General features: G+C 40.6%; 1 protein-coding gene across 12 annotated transcripts in view; it reads right to left on the bottom strand.

Annotated features, from left to right (window-relative positions):
* The window catches only part of LOC124124191 (inositol 1,4,5-trisphosphate receptor type 1-like), a 193,875-nt gene extending 176,203 nt beyond the window's left edge, over positions 1 to 17,672 (bottom strand). For all 12 annotated transcript variants that reach the window (XM_046487300.2, XM_046487295.2, XM_048396591.1 and 9 more), the window contains exon 1: positions 17,253 to 17,672. In XM_046487300.2, coding sequence (XP_046343256.1) covers positions 17,253 to 17,335 — 83 coding nt within the window. In that variant the 5' untranslated portion in view covers positions 17,336 to 17,672. The remainder of the gene's footprint in view (positions 1 to 17,252) is intronic.
* Positions 17,673 to 23,427: the final 5,755 nt, after the last annotated feature.

Raw genomic sequence — 23,427 nt, 5'->3', positions numbered from 1 at the left:
GTGTCCCAATTGCGAGGATAGATGCTCATGATGTCAATCACTGGATTGTCTGATCCAGACTAGATTATCTACAGATATCGTATGTAAATGATTGAGGCTGGGCCAGTCAATCCAGTGATTGACATCATGAGCAACGCAATTGGGATACGATGACATGCATTAACCAGGTCAGTGAGCCTCTTATGACATGCATAGTTGCCTTTTACAGCAAGCATGGGCTGCTGAAGACCTATTCTAACCTGGATCTTCACAGGTCCAATATCAAATGAGTCAAAGGTCAAAGGTCATAACTATACTGATAAAATCAGTTGAGCATTAATCCGGGAAGTCATGTGTTCACTAGCCCTATAGAAAATGCACAAGCATGGGTCTTTGACCTTTCAGTGATAAATGCATACTGTTGATATAATAACAGCTGGAGGAATTAGAAAACTGTTATCCTGAAGCGTATACTAGCAGGACTAATAGTAATAACATAAGGACAAGCTCTCAGGATACCTTTACCATTAGACGAACTGACTCAAGCCATCCTCAGGACCAGTGCAAGTTTCTATCACTGTGTTTCAGAGGTAGAAACTAACATTTTTAGTCCACTCGTCCTTATAATGACAACATATAGCAAAACCCTTAAAAATGGCAAATTTCTACTAGTCCTTATGATACCTTAACTACTGAGCGGTTTGGCAAGGACTACAGGAATAGTGCCAATTTCTAGCGCTGTGTTTGCTGAGCATCACTGATCCCAAACCATGTTGATATGAATTTACACTCCTGTATGTTGAAGGAAACTAATGGTCAGTCTGAACATGCTGGACAGTGTTGAGGGGGGTTTGTGCTTGAGTTCATCCATGGTAGTTTAATCTGGGGACCCCTAAATGTTTAACTTTTAACATTAGGGTTATGACAAGGACACCTTGATTTTTTACCACTGCTAGTGTATAACCTAGCACATGTGAATGTCTGCAGCCATAGAAACTTATTGTTTTAGTTCACTAGACCTTATAATGATAACAAATAGCAAAACCCTTAAAAATGGCAAATTTCTACTAGTCTTTATGATACATTAACTATTTGGCAGTTTGGCAAGGACATTAGGACAAGAGTCAATTTCAATCGCTGTAGAGTCTAGTGTTTGATTGTTGTTCAACACCACACTCAGTAATATTCCAGCTATATGACAGTGGCCTGATTGTAGATAATCGAGTCTGGACCAGACAATCCACTGCCACAGAGACTGACCATTAGCACTAGCCATACCATAACTACCCAACTGATGCTCATGATGTTAATCACTGGATTGTCTGTTCTAGACTCAATTATGTACAGACCACTGTCATATAGCTGCAATACTGCTGTGTGCAGCATTAAACATCAAACAAATGAACAACATGGCATCACAGATAACTATACTTATATGAACATGATGAAAGAATCAGGTTTTCTTTAACTTCTTTTCAGTATCTAACCAGAGCCTGCGTTACATGGTGGGCACTATAGGTCCCGTTAGTTTGCTAATCCAGCTGCTACGTGAAGAAAGTGGTATCTGCAAGAAGGAAATGGGGTGATGAACAACCATTCTCCCAGGTCTTTTTCAGCACCACACATATATCATGATATATATCCCTGCAAGTGTTGCCAGGACTACTACCAGCCACGACACATTCTTTACTCTAACCTAATTGTGTTTTTACTAACTTACACCCAGTGGGCCCAGTTATCAGTTATTTTAGCGAAAAACTACCAGTGCAATGATCACCTGCCCAGACCTGGTGGAAGAAAATATCGTGCAGCCTGACAGAAAAGTCACCAGCCATGGGCAGGCAGGCAGGCAGGCTACATTCCAACTGCAACCCACCTCTGAATTACCCATCATAAACAAAACCCACTTGAACATGTTCAATGAGTCTGGCGCTGACAAACCAAGAAACAAAACCAGGGCGAACCAGGATTCGAACCCATGATCATAAGTTTCTTTTGTGCACAGTGGATTGTGGCGCCTTAAACAGCTGCTCCATCCCAGCCCGGGCCTACTGGTCCAAAGCACAAGTCTTTTTACTACCGTAGTCCATGTTGTAAAATTAAAATATACTGAACGCAATGCCACAACACAATTTCGGGCTAGTAGGCTCCAAAGTTGTTGGCAGAGACTGATCTCCTACTTCAGTTTGTCGGACTTCAGTCAGACTTTCCCATACATTTTCTATTTCAGCACATCTCAATCCGCAACCCCCAAAGCCTGAGTTCAGTCAAATGTCTTTTGGTCTCACAAGCATATTTATGATTAGCTAATACAAATCCACAAATTAACAGTAAAGTCTACTAGTTGAAGCGATAAACTTGGACCAGTAGTTTTGTCACAGACAGATATACCTGTGTGTGGGTCACAGTTTCCGTCACAAAGGAGAAGCTGCCGTCGTTCATGTTTAATTACATGTCTGCAAAAGGACATTTAACTACGCAGATAATGAAGTGATAAAGTGTAAATGGACTGCTACACAGGGCCTTGGATCTGAGACTGATGTAGAAAGATTTTCCCTTGTTGGTACTTAGATTCAGGACAATCAATAACTCCCACGACTACCTCCTTGGCATCCTTGACAAAAACCCATAACTAACCAACAGATCTATTTATCAGCCAACTCTCTGTGAAACCAATGGATGGTCATCCTGTCAATCAGTGTCCGAGATAACTGCTTGCCCGTCTGCCCATGGCTGGTTACTTTCCTGTCGGGCTGCATGAAATTTTCCTTTACCTGTCCGACTGTCTGGCAGATATTTTTAAGACAACTTACATATTCAGTTTTATTATAACTCCTTGTATATTCTGAAGTAATTGTTTGCATTATTTCAACTGAAACAAGATGTGATTTGTCTCCTAGTTTCTACAATTTTTCAATATTTATAACGCCTGAACCTGTCATCCTGTCAATCAGGACATTGTCATACTGTCGTTCAAAACATTGTCCTCCTGTCAATCAAGACATTTTCAAACTGTCTATCAAGGCATTTTCATACTGTCTATCAAGACATATTCATACTGTCTATCAAGACATTTTCAAACTGTCTATCAAGCAATTTTTAAACTGTCTATCAAGGCATTGTCATCCCGTCAATCAAGGCATTGTCATCCTGTCAATCAAGACATTGTCCTCCTGTCAATCAAGGCATTGTCATCCTGTCAATCAAGACAGGTTGGACTTATGGATTTCAACTTCTTGTTCTTTCAACGCAAGGTTTAAGCAACTGGGTGATTTAACTTGCACTCAGTTGACCCTGACTAGCCAGGCAAGATCCCTCATGAAAGGCAACTGCAGACAGGTCAGCCCAGAAACTTGTCGGCCCACAACGGAACCATGGACATGACAGAACTCAGGGCTTTGTAGAACTACAGCCAACAGTGGTGATTTGTCTGTGAAAGAACCCTACAACATCTTGAACAGTTTCTGTTTAATCCTGCCAAACATGGCGAATGGTTTGAGTGCACACATCAAGCATATCACACAGGAACACATGTAAATACAGTGTAATAATGCTAGCATACATCTTAATGTTTATTTCTTCTCTACAGACCTCTATAATCTATACCACCATTATTACAGTTTAGCACCTTGATTTTTTTCAGATTACCATATTGAAGCTGAGCATTAAGAGCTCTTCTCCAATAAGCACTCCCTGGCCAACTTCAAGGCCGATCTGTAAGTAACCTTGCCCCATACTTAACCCGATAATCTACATGCCAGGCCATATGTGCTACAGTGTGTTACAGGTCTTTATTCAGGAAATGCAGCAGAGTCACTAGGAGAGGTAGATAACTGCCCATAACTATTATCAAAGTGTTTTAGTATCACTGAATGTTGAGCAAAGTTTGTTCTCTGCCCCACGAACTTGGACAAAAAACTTAACTTGCATATGGTGTAAATAATAATAGGCACCCACCCCCTCAATTTCCTTGTCACAGCAAACATGGTTAAATGCTGGCAACAGTGACTGATGTGAGGAAAGCTGAAGACGGACAACACCCAGTGTATATCAGTGCATATTTCCCCCTTCACGGGGAATAACCATGCTAACCATGCATCACATATTCATAACATTATAAGTACATTGGCTTAACTCTTTCAACACCAGTCAACCAGAAGTGTTTACTGCTGGGACACCGAGTTCCCAGAGACTCTTGTGTGATAGATGAAGCCAACATTTATCAAAGAAAATACCTGCTTGTAAAATATATTTGCTACTACATGTTATACACCATTTGAAAGGTCTGATCCTATGGTTTATAAATATGAAAGCTACATTTTTCAAATTATTTAAAATAATGCATTTACAACTTAATTAAATTCGTTGTAAATAAAAAATGTACGCTAACACGTTGTTAACATCCAGATTAAGGACCAAGGAAGAAAAAAAATTGACGATTTTCGGCAAATATATGATTTCATAATATCCACGTACCTATTTCTGTTTTATTTTCATTGTTTACGTAATTGGAAAATCATTTTAAAAAGAATTATAAATAGTTTCTGTCATCACCCATTTCCCGATAACAGCGACTGTCCGCTCAGTAAAATGAAGAAATACCCCCGTTTTCGAGGTTTCGTATGAATAACACGTTCGTCGAAGAATGGCATATGACACATCGCTGGAAAGCTTATTCCTTCATCTACACGCTCGTAACATCGACTGGTTTTTTTTCGTAGTTATAACAAGCGATTTCATTGGATTAAAATTGGTTTCTAATAACGCTTTCTTGCCGAAATCTGCTACAAGTTTCGTGATTGGTCAATTTTGAGCACGTGACCTAAGGCAGCCAATCAGATTACGGCTGTGATACCAAGCTCGTGTTCGATAAATTACAGAAGTTTGCGAAAGAATTTTGTTAAATCATGTTATTCTGAACGTTTTGAGCAGGAAATCACGATATATATTAAAAATATGGAACTTCGTGAATGTATCGTGCTAGGTTACGAGCTGTGACAAAGATTTTTCATGCATATATTTTTGCATTAAACATCGTGTCCGAGCCGAGAATTCAAGGCGACGAAAGCCGAGATGTCATTTCACTTACATAACACGCGATCGCACGAAAAGATGGAAATAATAACTTAGATGTAAGTTTGATTACTTTTAGATATATTTTTGTTGATTTTATTTATTACTTTGTATAATATATTTAAAGATTTATTTAAAACGTCTTTATTTTCCTCTTTGACGTGTTCGATGTGGACCCGTTGTCGAAATGTGTGTCCGAGAATTTTATTTTCAATAACATCGCGAGAAATAGTGCATAATTTTTTAATTTAACGATAAAAAATGTTAAATTGAAATGGAATATGTATTTCAGACATTGTGAAATGTGATAGATTTAATAAATGAATGACATTACAGGTAGGTCCATAAAAATATATACTATTTTGACGTGACTACGGCTTGGCCGGATAACCGGCCTGCGGTGTCTGGGGACTCGATGCTTCTTGGCCGGATAACCGGCCTACGGTGTTGAAAGAGTTAACTTAGCTGTGGTACCTTGCCTTTAGAACAAGAAAAAGGCTGTTATACACATCTGAAAACTCCTGTTTTTGATCGTATTTGCAAAGTGTGTCTGTGCATGCATGTATTGTTGTTATGAGAAAGTCTACAAACAGTGACCAGTAGGGCTGCAACGATTACACTATGAGGCTAGTACGATTCGTATCACGAATATAGGGTAACGAATATGAATATTAATTCACAAATACAATAACAAGTCAGCAGTGGAAGCATTATTTGTTATATTCAGTGAAACACTAATAAAATAAATTATTTGATATGGTTTGTTAATTATTAATATATCATACATTTATATACTGCACTTATCCAGGTACTAGTATCTGCTCAAATGTGCTAATGACCAGTGACCATAATACGGTCAAATTATAAGAGTGTTGTCTTTGAAGAAATCTATGCATATAACATGTTCTTATAGATATTTTTAGGTACAGGGTATGTAAATGCACATGCTTGCATATTCATAAATACCAGTATTCAATTCTAGTGGCCAGGAAAAACAAATTCAATTCATGAAGGTATACGGTTCGATTCACAGAATACGCGAGTGAATCATAACAGCCCTAGTCACCACTGTTCCCAATGTCCTATATTGTTAATCTTGTGCTTCAACATGTTCAAGAAGGCCTAAAGTTAACAGACGTCTGTGCAACACGAGCAGTATGAGAAAAACGATTACGTGACTTGGATTGTGACGTATTCAGAGTTTGTGAGACCTTTCCGAAGCATAAGCTATGACAGTGTTGATGACGACCTATAAACTACTTTTGTACATGTGTTATTTACCTCACAACAGTAATCATGTTAATATACTGAACCGCAAAAGAAACGTCACTATGGATAAATATATGAGAAACTTTATTTGTCCAAACACTGTAAACATTCTTTGAGACATATTAAAAAGATGAAACTTCAAAACTGATCATTAAGGTTGAAATTAAAGTGTCAAATGTTCTTAAAGTGAAACACAACACAAGTCTCAGAGAAAATGGCATCACAAGTCCATATTTCGTGTGTCCACCATGTGCATTGATGACTGCTGTGCAATGGTTAATGCGGTTGATGAAGGCCACAGGCACTGGAGCCCACTCTGAGGAGCGCCTGATGCAGTTCAGCTACAGCTGTCGGCCTTGGTCGTACGTCACTCAGCCGTCTTTGCATCTTGACCAACAGGTGCTCAATGGGACTTAAATCAAGACTGAGGGCAGGCCACTGCATGGTTCTGATGCCATTCTGCTGGAGGAAGTATCTTGTTGCTCTCGCAGTGTGGGCACGGGGGTTATCATGCTGAAACTCGTGGTTGCGGTGACGTGCCAAATGAGGTAAGCCGTGTGGTCTCAAGACTTGATCAATGTACCGAACTGCTGTGACACCATTGCCTCTCCCTGGACCGATGTTCTGGAAGACCACAGGGCCGACCCACTGTGCAAGACCAATTCCACCCCACACCATGATGCTCGGACCACCCCACGAGTCTCTCTCAACAACACAAGCATCCGAATAACGTTCCCCACGGCGTCGCCACACTCTCTCTCTGCCATCTGCTGTTGAGATACAGTAACGGCTCTCGTCTGAGAAGAGGACTCTTCTCCACTGCTGGTGGCGCCAATGGTGGTGCTATGTTGCCCACTGAAAATGGTCCCGGTGAAGACGTGGTGTCAGAATAGGTCCTCGTTGTGGCCTGTGACAGTTGAGGTGTCTGCTTGTCAATCGTCGATGCACAGTGTCCGCACTAATGTGTCGCTGGTGTGTCCCCAAGGTCTGTCGAGCAGTTTCCGCAGCAGTAACAAAGTGATCTTGAAGATGCTGTCACACAATCTGACGATCCTGACGTCGGGTGGAATGCATTGGCTACTTGAAATGTATTGGCTACTTGCCGTGCGGTTTGTCCAGCTTGCAATCGTCCAAGGGCTTGGTCTCGCTGATTTCTTGTCAATCTTGGCATGTGGTAGCAATTCAATAAGAATGAATGTTATCCGATCTGGGTGGATTTTAATAGGGCAAGAAATGGGGGAACGCATGTGCATTTCAGTTTGCACGGAACTCACGTGCGTCGGGTTACCATGGCCGTTGCTGTGATGCGTTTGGGCGATCGGTTTTATTGTCATCTGCTGTTTTTTAATCATCAAATTTCATTTTTCCGGACAACATGGACAAGGTAATGTTAAATTTTTGAAACTTTGACAAAAATTACCCAGATATTCAAATGACAATTTTTCATGCAATGTTACTTGGGGTGACATTTCTTTTGCGGTTTAGTATATATGTATGTGTGTGTGTGTGTATGTGTGAATGTATGTATGATCATGATGATGTATGTGTTTGTGTGTGTGTGTGTACGTATATATGTATGAATATATGTGTATATGTGTATATGTAACATATGCCTGTCTGTCTGTCTGTCTGTCTGTCTGTCTGTATGTAACAAATTTTCACAAATTAATAGGGCTGTTACGATTCACTTGCGTATCTTGCTGAGGAAAGTTTATCAAAGGACTGAAAACCTGTTATCTCAACATGCTGAATATCTAGAGAGTAGATCTTTAAGCATGTTAAGTGACAGGGATCAGCTATAATTATGGCACCTCTTGACTTCCATATAAAAACAAGGCCTGTGATTATGACCCCATCGACTCTTCATAGAATTTAGCTACTTGACATCTTATTTATTACATGTTCTCAACAAACAGAAGACCAAGACAAAGGTGGCCAAGGCGTATGAGTGTTTTATCTAACAGAATACATCAGGGATTATTTCTCTAACAGTATACATCAGGGATTATTTATCTAACAGTATACACCAGGGATTATTTATCTAACAGTATACACCAGGGATTATTTCTTTAACAGTATATATCAGGCATTATTTATCTAACAGTAACAGTATAGATCAGAGATAATATCTCTTATTACATCAGGGATTATTTCTCTGACACTGTACATGGGGATTATTTCTCCAACAGAAAATATCAGGGATTATTTATCTACTAAATAGAGATTGGCACTACGTAGTCCTTTAGTCCTTGCCAAACTGCCAAATAGTTAAGGTATCCTAAGGACTTTCTAAGGGTTTTGCTATATATTATCATTATAAACATGATAAAGACTAGTGGACTAAAACTGTTATTTTCTATCACTGAACCTGACTATCCTAATTGTACAGAGACTGACAATGTTTGCATTTCACACATAATTTACACTCAACATAGACACATGATAGACGGACAATGTCTGCGTTTCCCACACAGCACTTATGTCCACTTGACAGACTGAGATTGGTACAAACTGCCAAGTGTGGGTCCATGTGACAATCATCATCCCAATTAGGAGCGCCTGACTGGCTTGCTGCTATTGTAATTAAAAGAGGACCCTCAAGTTCTTTTATTTATGTAATCAGGGTTTTGAAAAGAACCACTGACTTTCATTCTTAATTTCCAACACTAACATTGTTACCAATCTACATGCAAGCATACTTTCCAAGTTACTGGTACACATGGTAAACTATACAAACCCTTTTAAAGCAAATACTAAATACATAATCCCCACTGATCAAATGAGAATTCATTAATTCATGACATGGGGTTAACTATCGGCTAAACTCACTAAAAGTATTCAGGAGACAATCATAATTCTTGGACCCGTGAAGATCCGGGGTAGAATAGGTCTTCAGCAACCCATGCTTGCCGTAAATGGCAACTATGCTTGTCCGTAAGAGGCGACTAACGGGATCAGGAGGTCAGGCTCGCTGACTTGGATGATGCATGTCATCATATCCAAAATGGGTGGATTGATGCTCATGATGTCAATCACTGGATTGTCTGGTGCAGACTCGATTATTAACAGACCGCCGTCATATAGTTGGAATATTGCTGAGTGCAGCGTAAAACAACAAACAAACATAATTCTGGAGAGAGAGCAGGCTCGGTTTAACGCTGCCTTAAACATGTTCAACAACTTATTTCACTTTTATCTCAGTATGTCAGCTTTAAGTAGGAATGAAAGGACTTTGTCAGTTTCTATCAGTGTTATATCATGTTAAGGTTTGAAAAACATGCAATTCATTATTGGGTATATGATGAAAAATCCTTATTTAATGAAATGAATGCAGCTATTGACATGTTTGGCACAATCAATGTGTACCCAATAATCCAGATTCGTTCTTATTATCTGTACGCCAAAGGCTTAAGGAGATCTACTTACAAAAATGGTCTTTGTACATTTTGATTTCACAAAAGCTCTTTGAGATATTTCCCCCAAATACCATTTGTTTAATATCAGAAAATTTAGCACAATTTAGATGCAGCTCTCACAGACTTATGATTGAAGTTGGCAGACATAGTCACCATGGTAACATAGTTGGAGGATTGAGAATCTTCCAGCAATGTAAGTTTCATTTTTGGTTAGTTTGTCCAAAATATGACTATGCAAGAAGTAAATATATATTAAAAGATGAAAATCCACTCAAGTCTAGATTGTCTCAGCTCTTGGAATTAAGCATTGACTTGGGCTCCTATTACAGTAAACTATGTTTATAACGAACATGCACATAAGAAACTGACAGATATATTTAACTGTTTTATTTGCAGCATATATGCTGTAAAGATGCTTAACACAAACTAAAATTAGTGGTCCCTTTCAGTTTGTTATAACCAAAGTTTAGTGTATTCATTTTGTAGAAATATATTTTTTAATAACTTTAACTTTATTTCAGGGACGAATTGTTAGTCAAGGTTCAAGTCACTGCCTCAACTAAACCCAAGCTGCTATGTACACAACTGTTGCTTCTCATCAGTCATACAGAGGACCAGCTCGCTACTGCTGCCACACCGACAGCAGGAAGACACAAGATTCTAAACAATACAAGGTCAAGTTTGGATCAATAATTGATCCCATTATGATAATCTCAAACTTTAGCGGTCGGACGGGTAGACTAGTGGTTAAAGCGTTCGCTCGTCATGCCGAATCCCTGGGTTTGATTCCCGACATTGGTACAATGTGTCAAGCCATTTCTGGTGTCCCCCAACGTGATATTGCTGGAATATTGCTAAAAGCGGAGTAAAATCAAACTCACTCACTCACTCACTTTGTGTTGAGATGCTGATCCAGTAACAACTGACACAACATTCTCAGTTGATCTCTGAATCCAGTGATTGACATCATGAGCATCGACCCACAGAATTGGGATACGATGACATGCAATCAACCAAATCACCAAGTCTGACCACCCGATCCATTTAGTGACTTCTTACCACCAGCATGGGGACATTAATAGTCTCACCCGAAATCACCCCAGGTATAATGAGCTCATTAAGATATAATCACATATTCCAGTTGATTAGACAAAAAGGCTCCCATAACAAATCAGGGATGATAATGATGTCGATAAGTCTCACATTTCAAACCATCTGCTACCTCTAGAAATGGATTCAATATCACTCGATAATTGGAAAGTATCATGGATTACATCCTGTAACGATGGTTAAACACGGAATGAAGCATGCATTACTGGGAGATACAAGATTGCACTGGCACTACCCTGGTGTTGCACTCGCCTGGAGGGCTCACCTGGTGAGAGAGCTGGTCGGCCCACCTGTAGCTCATTATGCCTGTGGTATACTACTGTGTATCTACCATAAGTCTCCTGGCATTAGTAGACAGGGAGAGGAGTTACGACTCAATAACAGCTGCCGTTCATCTGAGCTATTGTACACTTTCACTTGTACCTGCATGGATATTACTATGAGTATAATGACATAATGATCTGCAGATATTCAAGAAAGTCAAGAATTAATCACTTGAATGTATTGATCTACAAAGTAGCAGTTGCGATCATGGTGATGGCTGTTGGATGATAGTGAATCGACTTTGTCCCCACTCGCTGATATAATGTTAAGCCCACGTAAGCCAAGTAAACTGACATATGTTGAAGATATATTATTTTGGCAAGGGGTCTACAATTCATTCAGAGTTGGAAAGTTGTGTCAGTATTTGATTTATCATCAATCAAGTTATAAGCATCATCAGGGATAGAAATTGAAATTAGCACTAGCCCGCTAGCCAGGACCTTAGTATCCACAGGGACAGGAGAATTTCAAACACTGGGGGGTGGGTGGGTGGCTGGGTATTGCTATCTGTTAACATGGTTAATGTGTTATCACTATCAGACATTTCTGGGTTAATTTCTATCCCTGAATCATCAACTTCAAATTTCCAGAATCTCATTCTCGCCTATTTTCAAGTAGTGGGTGAGTTGGATTTTACGTTGCCTTTACCATGTTTACCAATATTCCTGCAATATCACGACAGGGGACACCAAAGGAGTGCTTCACACTTTGTACCCATGAGAGGAATTGAACCCGGGCCCTTGGCGTAAGAGCCTACGCTTTAACCACTAGGCTACCCCACCACCCCGTATTGTCAAGTAACCAAGGCAACATTGGAAAGAAGTTAATGACCAACATAAAACAGGCACAAACTAATATCAGTTTCTCCTGTGAGGTCATGGCATGACAGATTAACTACAGTCATATACAATAATCAGGAGTTCCTTAACTTCTCTTGAGTAGTATATATATATTCCTTGATTCATGTAAACCACCCTGACACAGTTTGAGCGGGCAGATAATCAAGATGGCTGAAAACAAAGGCAAACAGCCACCTGACAGTACAACAGTTAGAAGTAGGAAGATGTGACTTGTATGTTTAATGATAAAGACAGATTGAGAGGTGAGGACATGAGCAAACAGAGGTGACACCCTGCTGGAAATGTGGGCTTTATTAAGGGTGGGCGTGGCATGAGAGCAGGGCCAAGGGTCAACAAGCCTCCACAAAACGTGCAGCTATGTGTGGGGGTGAGACACCATGGGGTTCCCGCTCCTAGGAGTATCTGTCCTACAGACCCTGATACAAATATAGCCAATACAGCCCTACACAATGCTACAAGTCTATAATGTTTGGCAAGTCTAGATTACTGCAGTATCTGAAAATAAAGAGAGTCTCTGGGCTCCTTTTTATTATATTTTTATTAAGATAATGTAACAAGTGGTTTTTTTTCTGTAAGATATGTTCATTTCAGAGACTAGATGTTAGTCTAGGTGAATCAACAGAATTTATAGATTTAAATGCTAATGACTTTTCAAATACAAGATGGCTCTACAATAGGCTGACATGTCAGTCAAGCTGTTTCATGTTTAACTTAACTTAATGTGCATGATGGACGAGGCCCGCCTATACACCTCTGTATTAACAGTATGATTAATGTACATGTAAACACTGGTGAAAGACAACGATAAGTAATACATTAGGTAAGACAGTTCATTGTTATTCTTAAAGAATTAAAACATAAGGCCCTAGATTTCTTTTAAATACTTTATATTATTTTTTAAATTTCATTCTACATAATTTATTGTATTATAATAGATTATCATATTAAATTACTTGGCATAACAGTTGGTGAACTGACAAGATTTGAATGGAGAAGCCTACTACACACACTGTACCAACTTGACCACTTCAAAAGAATACAACATGTCTTGAAAATAATTGACAAAAAATATTTGTTTGCTGTTTAAGCCCATCCACAAATATGGTCGATAAGTAAAAAATATTATTATTTCTTGGAAAAATGGTAATCTGAAATCAGGGATTTATCCAGGATCTTAAACTAATTGGGAAGATAACATTGTTCAAAGTTGGGATTTGTTTTAAGTTCATATTTTCTTAATTCAGAGATATTTTACCTTGTAGTTTGAGATTGTATTTGGTGCAATAATATAAAACCTCTGCCTCTTTATTGCCTCCTAACTAGTTATCATATATATCATAAACATGAACATGATGAATGGGGACATTATTAATTCCATTCTGGCAATTTTAAAAGACATTTGCTGCAGACTTGGGGCCGAATACTCACCGGGTATGTGTACAGGAACTAGATAAACCCCTGGCAGTACCTAAAACCTGTTTTCAACTGAAGACCATGACTGGCTTATGTATAGCGTTGCACAACAAATGTACTCAGGGTATAAATAAGGGACAATACCAGAAGCAAATGAGTATGGATATTGTAATATTCCGTCAATGTATATATTGTACCCATGTGGAGAATTGAACCCAGGGCTTCAGCGCAACAGGCAAATGTTCTGACATCTAGGCTACCCCTCCGCCATGACAATCAATACCAGGAGAACAACAAGAAAAACGTTTGGGGTCAGAGGTTCCAGATTAGAGTCGGTCAGAATATCAGACACACACATATTATTCTTTTTAGGTCCATATATCATTGTATATATATGATATAGTTAAAATCAGTAAAATCTTTTTCTTAATATAATGTCCCTGTTTATGGGGCCAATGGCAGATTTAATGTCCCTGTTTATGAGGCCAATGGCAGATGACTTCACATATCCGCTAATTATGCCAAATTAGTTATTATATCAGCACCCTAGTTTGAGGGAACAAATGTTCCAAATGCCTGATTATGTTGCCAAACATAATATTGTTGAAGAGTAAAGTCCAGCATTCTAAGGCACCCTGTGTTTACACTTTATAACCAGCTCGTCTTCGTCTGCACCAACAGCGAACACAGACTTCCTGGTATCATCTGCATGTACCACTGTATACACGACCTTATCAACAGCGTTCAAGTGCTAGTCACATTAAGCAAAAGCATTCACATGACAAGTCGTAGTATTCAAAAACAAATTTAGATTTCAGGTAAATTAAGTCTTTGATATGCAGTACCGGAGTAGTATATGTTGGAGTTGTCATGATATGCCTACCCATAGCAATACTTGAAACACCAATATGTATCACGATACTACATCTTCAATCACCATGTTTCAGTGAATTCTTCATGTTCCACAGGGCCAGAAAAACACAAGGTTGGGCAGTCAACCATTTCGTGTATAATTTGCATGATTGCTTACTCTCGGTCCTTTCCTATTCAATCAGATGTAGCACTCTGCCAAAGACTTTTGAGTCTGCTAGCCGGACCATGTCTCTTAACGTCCTTTTCATTAGATTTTAGTGTCAGCATATTTTAGCAATATTCCAGCAATATCACGACAGGTGACACCAGAAATAGGCTTCGCACATTGTACCCATGTCAGGAATAGAACCCGAGCGAACGCTTTAACCACTAGGCCACCCGACCCTGCATCAATAGCCAATACATAGGTAGATATATTGTGTACTGTTTCTTGAGGTGACAAATCATGATGTATCGATTTGTCATTGAGTGGAGAAACCCCTCATAGATTCTGATCAATACATCAGATCTATTGACAGGAAAGTTAGTGAGACAAATAGCCAATACCCACATTGTGTGTAATCTCAGGTAATTACAGGTGATCATGTTGATTGGAGTCCTGTCATGCAAAGGTCAATATCATACTAATCCATTCTCTTCTAAGAATAGTTACATTTGTCCAGAAATAGAAATGAGGACTCACTGAAATAGAGCACATTTGGCATTTCTCAATCTCATTAAAATCAGATCTTAGTTCTCGCTATCGCTAAACAAAGATCTGAGGACATCCCATTACGGGTCACGTCAGAGGCGACCCAATCCCGCTACGACAAGCATGGGTTGCTGAAGACCCTACCCCGGATCTTCATGGGTGTGAGTTTCTTCGGATATATACTGTTACAGAAAACAATAAACAAGAATGCTGTGGAAAATTTTTGCAAACAGCTCAGATCTGCAACAATAGAGGTCTTCTGTGGTACAAAAACTCATGTCACACACTGATAAACAGAGACCTGAGGAATCCCCTGGGGAGTGGTCAGGCAGCAGCCTTATGGGACTGTCTGTTCCAGTTCTTAATTTATTCTCTAGCGTCTGGGAGACCCCAACCCCTGAACCATATTATTTTCCCCTTACTGTAATGTTATATCCCTAAATGAAGCAAGTCTAGATTGAGGTTCTGAATATCTCATCTCACTGGGGCTCCTTTTGAATTCAAATGCAGTTCCTCGTTTCTGTCAACATTACATAGTTTCAGAGGGTTAGTGTTAGTCTACCATGAGGATACTAGGCTAGAATTGGTCTCTAGCAACCTATGCTGGTCGTATGAGGCAGTGACTCAGTGACCTGGTTGATTACGCATCATTGTTCCCAGAGGGCGTCGATCATTACTAACAATATCAATCACTAGATTGTCTGGTCCAGACTCCAGTGTCAAACAACAAACAGAACTACAGATAAGCAGTATATGTGCGTAAAATACCCCCCAAAAAATATTCAAAACCCATTTACTTTCAACTTACTTGCATTACAGAAACGCATGCATTAAATGAAAAACTCAAAAGTATAAAACAGCACGTGTAAATACCCAATGAACATGAATGAAGCTTTTTCAGCATGCGTACAAAAAAGCTAATTTTCGAAACACAATTATGAGCTAATTTACTTTCCAAGTCAAGCCTATATTATATTAAGAACGGTTATCATGGTTATGTACATCTAAAACATTATTTCATTTTTTTAAAATCTTAAACATGTTAAAATGTTCGCTCTTTTGGGGAAATACCCAAAAGAGTGGTGGACAGATGAGTGAAAAAATATTGGTTACCCAATGAAAAGTGTAATAATAACCCAGTTAAAATAGAAACCCTAGAGTACCTGATGTAAATGTATTACAGCACGCTGTCATTGTGACTGACTTACTGAGGTAGTTCTTGGCAGACCTTGCTCTACTAATGACGATATTAATAATTATTTGAATAAATTTGTTGTAAACAAACTACAAAGATGTCACTGTGAGGATGCGTACACTGATGTCACTTTTCAAGCTCTGACGCTCATACAGTATGGCCCCCACTCTATGAAGGTTCATACAGTATGGCCCCCACTCTATGAAGGTTCATACTCCAATGAACTCACACAAAGTGAAAGTCAATATTTAAATAATACAATTATGCAAGGTGAGATTTTTTTTATAGTGAGGCAGTTAGATGACAATCTAATCATTAATTTATGGTCTTTTGTCACAAATTATAGATTAAAGGACTCAAATACTCTAGCAGCAAATCTCAACATCCTCAATGAAAAATAAATTGAACACTGATGTTGCAAATATATCATTCAAGGTTTTCTTGTTCGAGAGGGGAATACCTGCCAGCGATTGTTGTTAGCCCTTGACATGAAATATAAAGGTTGCGGTCATATTCGTACAAATATTATGCCTGATTAGTCAACCGAAGCATATCTTGCGTAGATGGGCTATATCGTAAAACCAGCATTTCAATTATTGCACCATTCTTTAAAGTCTCACTCTTTATCTAAGTGATTTCTGCTCTTCATATGTATGGAACTGGTGTCCCACCTATTTTCCATTGAAAATGAGCAGACGTCAAACAGGTGGATCAAGTGTGGGTACTATATTTGGCTTTAGAGGGGGTAGCAACACCTAGATCTATATCATATGTCCAACGCAATGGTCTTGGTAAAATTTTCAATTTCCATCAATGTTACAGACATCTATGACCACAAACATTCATTGATCTGCAGTTTCCATTTCCTCGAGACGTCTTTCACTATAAAGTGTGTACTGCATGTGGATTGTGTGTGTTGTATGAGAGATGTGAAATGGTCGTCTGCACGCGGGGAAGTCCGTCATGCGCGGTTGGTGACAACTGGACCGAATCTCACGTGAAACCGTGTTGTTTTCTATTTTCGTGGTACAAATTGACAAAATACCTACCCCAAGGTTGAGATAAATCCATTGACACTCCCTTCGGCATAAAGGGACACGATATCTCCGATGTGCAAGAAACTTGCAGACATCTTGGACACTAAAACTGTAAACACATCCACTCAAAAACTTAGAACATAATCTCATCCATCGGTGAACAGAAAGTGAAGTCTGCTATGCTAGTTCCGTCTCCCAGTGGAGGGAGGTCACTCGCGTCCGTCGCATCGTGTACTGTGGCCTAAACTCGCCATGAATTCCTCTCCCGATTGCATGTGTTGTTTCTGTTATCCGGTTCTTCCAAACGCCACCAAGAACGTAGCCAAACGGAACTTTTAACTTATCAAAACATCGTATCTTCTTCAACACACCTGTCAACCATGACACAACCCGAAGCTGCGCCAATTCCGGGATTCTTCGGTAACGCTCGGTAGTTTCCGATCTTTATCGACCGAGCACGCTCCGGTGTTTAATGATATCATTCGTTATAGCACATCTGCGCCTGGCGAGCATTCCAGGGTCGGTATCAAAATACTGAAATAACGTTTACTAAGTTCTGTACGTTTGGTCTCTTAGGGTGAAAACCAATGTTAAATTAACGATCTCCTTTTAAGTTTCATCAATGCTATCCTGTCTATAACATATTCCATCATTGTCAGTATCTATTAACGTGATTTAAAAGAAAACAAAGTGTTATGAATATATCTATGTGTACCTTTAATTTCAAATTTCAAATGAAATTATAGATGTGTATATTGATGACACATTTTTGCACGCTTATTAGTTTTCAAACAAATAATTATGTTGGTTAATACTTAAAACCAGACAGAATAATATGATATGCCTTTTATTTTAAGACTCAGCTATACGTGTATGTCTCACATAGTTTGAGATGATCCCTATTATTCGAAGATGATATATATGTGTGCCGCTTCAATTACTTTTCACGGCCTTGGTAATGTAGTGTAGCTCCATTGTGTTCTGTCTGTTCAACATCCTTCTTTTGTCAAGGATGTGTAAAGTGTTAAACTAGCTAGCACGTCGCTATAAAAGCGGGCGATGTAACGTTGTATAATGAATGATTCTTTATTGATTATCGACAGATCAATTTGCATGTAATATGATGTGTGCATCAGTTCATATTGATGCTCGACTCGTGCAGTTGTTTGAGATCACGCTGTCCGCAGGCAGTGTTTCACAATACTCGTGATAATGACCTACAGGTGGCCGCGGGGTTGCAGCACAATAAAAACGTGTATTTGACATTTTATGTTCGTGCAAAAATATGTATTCAATGACAATGTCCTGTCTTTAGGCGAACCCACTTGAGCATCATGACCCGAAAGTGTGGATTCATCAGCTGAAAGTTAAGCATTGGGATTATGCAATAATGGGTTGGTATTGTTCGGAACACAGAGATGATATTGATTGCTGTCGGTTACACTGATCACGAAGTGGACTCCCGTCAGTGATGGCAATTATACTAATTATCATATAGGTGAGTTCTGCGTGCAGCTCACACGGGATACTACATATAAAGCCGCACTCAGCATTATTCCAGCTATATGGCGGCGGTCTATGAATAAGAAAAAGTGGACCAGGCAATCCAGTGATTGACATCATGAGCACCGATCCATGCAATTGGGATACGATGACACGCATCAACCAAGTCAGCGAGCCTGACCACCCGATCCAGTTAGTTGCATCTAACGAAAAGCATAGTCGCCTTTTCCGGCAAGCATGGGTTGCTGAAGACTTATTCTAACCCGGATCTTTACGGGTCGGAGAAACTACAGTCGCCATTGTTATTGACACCTAGATCTTTTGACAGCAATGCTGTTTGACGCTCTGTTGAACTTTTTGCGCCCAGTCAATCCTTTTCTAAGTTAAACTAAGATCAGATTCTAATTAACCGTTAAAACCATTAAGTTATTACCATTAATGGTTTCACAATGCAAAATAAACAATAGCTATTTCGTCAATGGTGTGAACAATAAAACATGTTTTGAGTTGTAGATAAATTCTATATATTCACCGTGTAGAGTTGCGTCCCTTTGTCGTGTCAGGTTCCGCTGGTCGCGATCCCGGGTTCTAATCCCTAAGTCGCCTCGATTATGACCCTCGGTCTGATAGCACCGTCCTCGTGCCTGCTTCACTCTGGGTGTTGCTAAGACATTCGTTATACCCTGACAAAGACGGCGTTGAACCGAAGTCAGGCATACAGTTCTACATCAGCTTTTACATTTATCTTTGGAGATCCGTTTGTTCGCTGTTTCTGAGTGCGTTCTCGCCCTGTTTCTGAGTGTGTTCTCGCCCCGTTTCTGAATGTGTTCTCGTCTGTTTCTGCATGTGTTCTCGCCCCGTTTCTGAATGTGTTCTCACCTGTTTCTGAGTGTGTTCTCGCCCCGTTTCTGAGTGTGTTCTCGCCCGTTTCTAAATGTGTGTTCTCACCTCTTTCTGAATGTGTTCTCGCCCTGTTTCTGTGTTTGTTCTCACCTATTTCTGAATGTGTTCCCGCCCTGTTTCTGCATGTGTTCTCGCCCTGTTTCTGAATGTGTTCTCGCCCTGTTTCTGAGTGTGTTCTCGCCCCGTTTCTGAGTGTGTTCTCGCCCTGTTTCTGAGTGTGTTCTCGTCCTGTTTCTGAATGTGTTCTCGCCCTGTTTCTGAATGTGTTCTCGCCCTATTTCTGAATGTGTTCTCGCCCTGTTTCTGAATGTGTTGTCGTCCTGTTTCTGAATGTGTTTTCGTCCTGTTTCTGAATGTGTTCTCGCCCTGTTTCTGCATGTGTTCTCGCCCTGTTTTTGAGTGTGTTCTCGCCCTGTTTCTGCATGTGTGTGTTCTCGCCCTGTTTCTGAATGTGTTCTCGTCCTGTTTCTGAATGTGTTCTCGCCCTGTTTCTGAGTGTGTTCTCGCCCTGTTTCTGAGTGTGTTCTCGCCCTGTTTCTGCATGTGTGTGTTCTCGCCCTGTTTCTGAGTGTGTTCTCGCCCTGTTTCTGAATGTGTTCTCGCCCTGTTTTTGAGTGTGTTCTCGCCCTGTTTCTGCATGTGTGTGTTCTCGCCCTGTTTCTGAGTGTGTTCTCGCCCTGTTTCTGAATGTGTTCTCGCCCTGTTTTTGAGTGTGTTCTCGCCCTGTTTCTGCATGTGTGTGTTCTCGCCCTGTTTCTGCATGTGTGTGTTCTCGCCCTGTTTCTGAATGTGTTGTCGTCCTGTTTCTGAATGTGTTCTCGCCCTGTTTCTGAGTGTGTTCTCGCCCTGTTTCTGAGTGTGTTCTCGCCCTGTTTCTGAATGTGTGTGTTCTCGCCCTGTTTCTGAATGTGTTCTCGCCCTGTTTCTGAGTGTGTTCTTGCCCTGTTTCTGAATGTGTTCTCGCCCTGTTTCTGAGTGTGTTCTTGCCCTGTTTCTGCATGTGTGTGTTCTCGCCCTGCTTTTGAGTGTGTTCTCGCCCCGTCTCTCAATGTGTCGTTCTGTGTTTTTCACTGTGTTCGTCAGTCTGATTGTGTCCTGATTCTCACCCTGTTTTTCATTGTATTTCTATGTTGTTTCTCACTGTGTGCCTCACTGGCTACGCCACTGCTTGTATCTGGTCTTTGATGGGCATTTAGAAGTGAAAAAGTGCTTGGGATTTATTGTTTTGATCATTGTCGGTGCTAATTATCTAGCTGCCCATGGCTATTTCCATTCTATTACCTATCGGCGATAATTACCCCGGCCTCCCGTTTGCCCATTGCCTATTACCAATCAGTGATAATTTAAGTCCTGGTTTCCGTTTGTCCATTGCTAATCACCTATCAGCGCGCATTATCTGGTGGCTTCCTTTGTTACGTCACCACCTTTGTTATGTTATTACTTATGTTGTTCTTACAGGCACACAGATCTGTTCCCTAACTCATAGCATGGATTCACCTGACGAAGGAGTAAGTAAATACTCTGAAACGTTGTGTTCCTCATAATAAAGAAGTTGACGTCCAGAGATTCTCTTCCCCATGGTTTGTATCTAGATCCGGGAGACTGTGCTATGTTACCCGGTGTCACGGGGTACTTGTTGTGTCACGTGCGTACCGCGACACTATCTCTGTGTTGGGTAACCGTAAACTGATACATTGATACACGAGGCACACATTGAGTGAGTTCTGATTGTTTACAGCCGGCCGCGTAGTCGAGTATTTGTCAAACGATTCCGCTAAAGAATCCCCACCAAGTCCACACACAAAAAACACGCACGCACGCATACACACAAATATTAAACACACACATACCTATTGATGCATGTCATCGTATCTCAATTGAGTAGATCGATGCTCATGATGTCAATCACTGTATTGTCTGGTCCAGACTCGATTATTTACAGACCGCCGTCATTTAGCTGTAATATTGCAGATTGCGGCGTTAAACAACAAACAAACAAACAAATGAAGAAACAACTAAATAACTCAAACGCCTGTCTAAATGCGAACCCAAGTCGAGCTGCTATTAACCGTAGTTTGATATTGTGTATTTTACGAGCGCTTCTTACAACCACACTGACTCCGTTGAAGTTGGTAGGGCGCGTGTTGGTGAAGAGGCCGTGTGTTGGCTGGTCATGTCACGTGTTGGTGAAGAGGCCGTGTGTTGGCTGTTCATGTCACGTGTTGGTGAAGAGGCCGTGTGTTGGCTGGTCATGTCACGTGTTGGTGAAGAGGCCGTGTGTTGGCTGTTCATGTCACGTGTTGGTGAAGAGGCCGTGTGTTGGCTGTTCATGTCACGTGTTGGTGAAGAGGCCGTGTGTTGGCTTGTCATGTCACGTGTTGGTGAAGAGGCCGTGTGTTGGCTGTTCATGTCACGTGGCTGATTCCCCCGAGGAGTACACGGGGTGACATCTGATGGCGATATTGGTGTCGCTGATTGTAACCAGGTATCTCCACACACCGCCCATCAACCCACGTGCCGTGCAGGTGCTGTACACGGTTTAGTGATCACGTTGTTGACTGATAATAGTAGATCGGTGCCTATAGACTGGGTGGGGCTGTAGGGTAGTCTGGTGGTTGAAGCGTTCGATCATCAAGCCGAAGGCCCGGGTTCGATTCCCCACATGGGTACAATGTGTAAGTCTTTTTTCCCCGCTGTGATCTTGCTGCATTGCTAAAAGCGGTGGGCGGACAGCCATACCTACTCACTCTCTGCCTGAGGGCGTCACCTCTTCAGTTAGCATTCCGAGGTGTGTTTATGGCAGATATCCCAGTTCTTTTTCACAAACAGCCAGCTATCTAAAGCACATTCCTTATCTTGTTTGTTTTTATTCCCGTGTATCGTTGACCCCCGCCCCCCACACCCCTTAGCGCTCCCCGAGCCAGTGTTTATCTCCCCCTGCTGCCGTAGCCTCCTGGCGAGGAGCATCTGTTGTCGGGTCAGTCGGACTTCATCTCTCCTTCAACAGCCGCTGATTTTGCCTTAAGGAAGATTCAACACGCTCTCGGTATTTACAGTCAGAAGGGACATCTTCATCGGCACATTCCGTGAGATGCCTTCCGTACAGAACAAACTCTTTTTGTTCTGATATTTTCGAATCCAATCCCATCTGCTGGGCCCTTGTTATATTTGTTTTCAGGAATACACGTGTTATAATAACATGCATGCCGTGATACCGTTATTCCGATCATATAAAATAAAGAGAATTGCCTAAAAGTCGGGGCAAGAAAACTCAGGCCAGGCCAGGCCGGAATTGTGACCATGACCATACACGGATGTTTTCGAGCACTTGTGATATGTGACTATGGTCATTAGCCGTTCAAACCCAAGATGTTGCTTTGGACATAGTAGATTAGATGCAAAATATTAAGATTCAAAAAGTTCAGTTCATTACCACATTGATTAACATACAAAGAAATAATGATAGTCACTTCAATATACTACACCTATTCCGTCACACCCCACACAAGATGATGGTCAGTGTATGGAACTGGAAGACTCCTGTTGAGATGGGCTCATTACAGAAGATCAAGTCTGGTGTACCCCCAAGGGTGTGGGTTGGTTTGCTGATATACTGGACGAATGTAAACTGCTCCATGAGGTTGGATAGTGCATTGTTGTCACGGACAGACTGGTCCATATTGAAGTCGCCAGTGATAACAATCCTATACTGATTGAGAGGCAGCTGCTCCAGCAGAGTTCGCAAGTGAATGAGGAAAGTTCTCCGAGATGATAATGATGT

Source organism: Haliotis rufescens, unplaced genomic scaffold (assembly GCF_023055435.1).
Source record: "Haliotis rufescens isolate VD_foot unplaced genomic scaffold, xgHalRufe1.0.p SCAF_157, whole genome shotgun sequence".
In the NCBI taxonomy this organism is placed as follows: Eukaryota; Metazoa; Mollusca; class Gastropoda; order Lepetellida; family Haliotidae; genus Haliotis; species Haliotis rufescens.
This window is presented reverse-complemented; position numbering and strand designations above follow the sequence as displayed.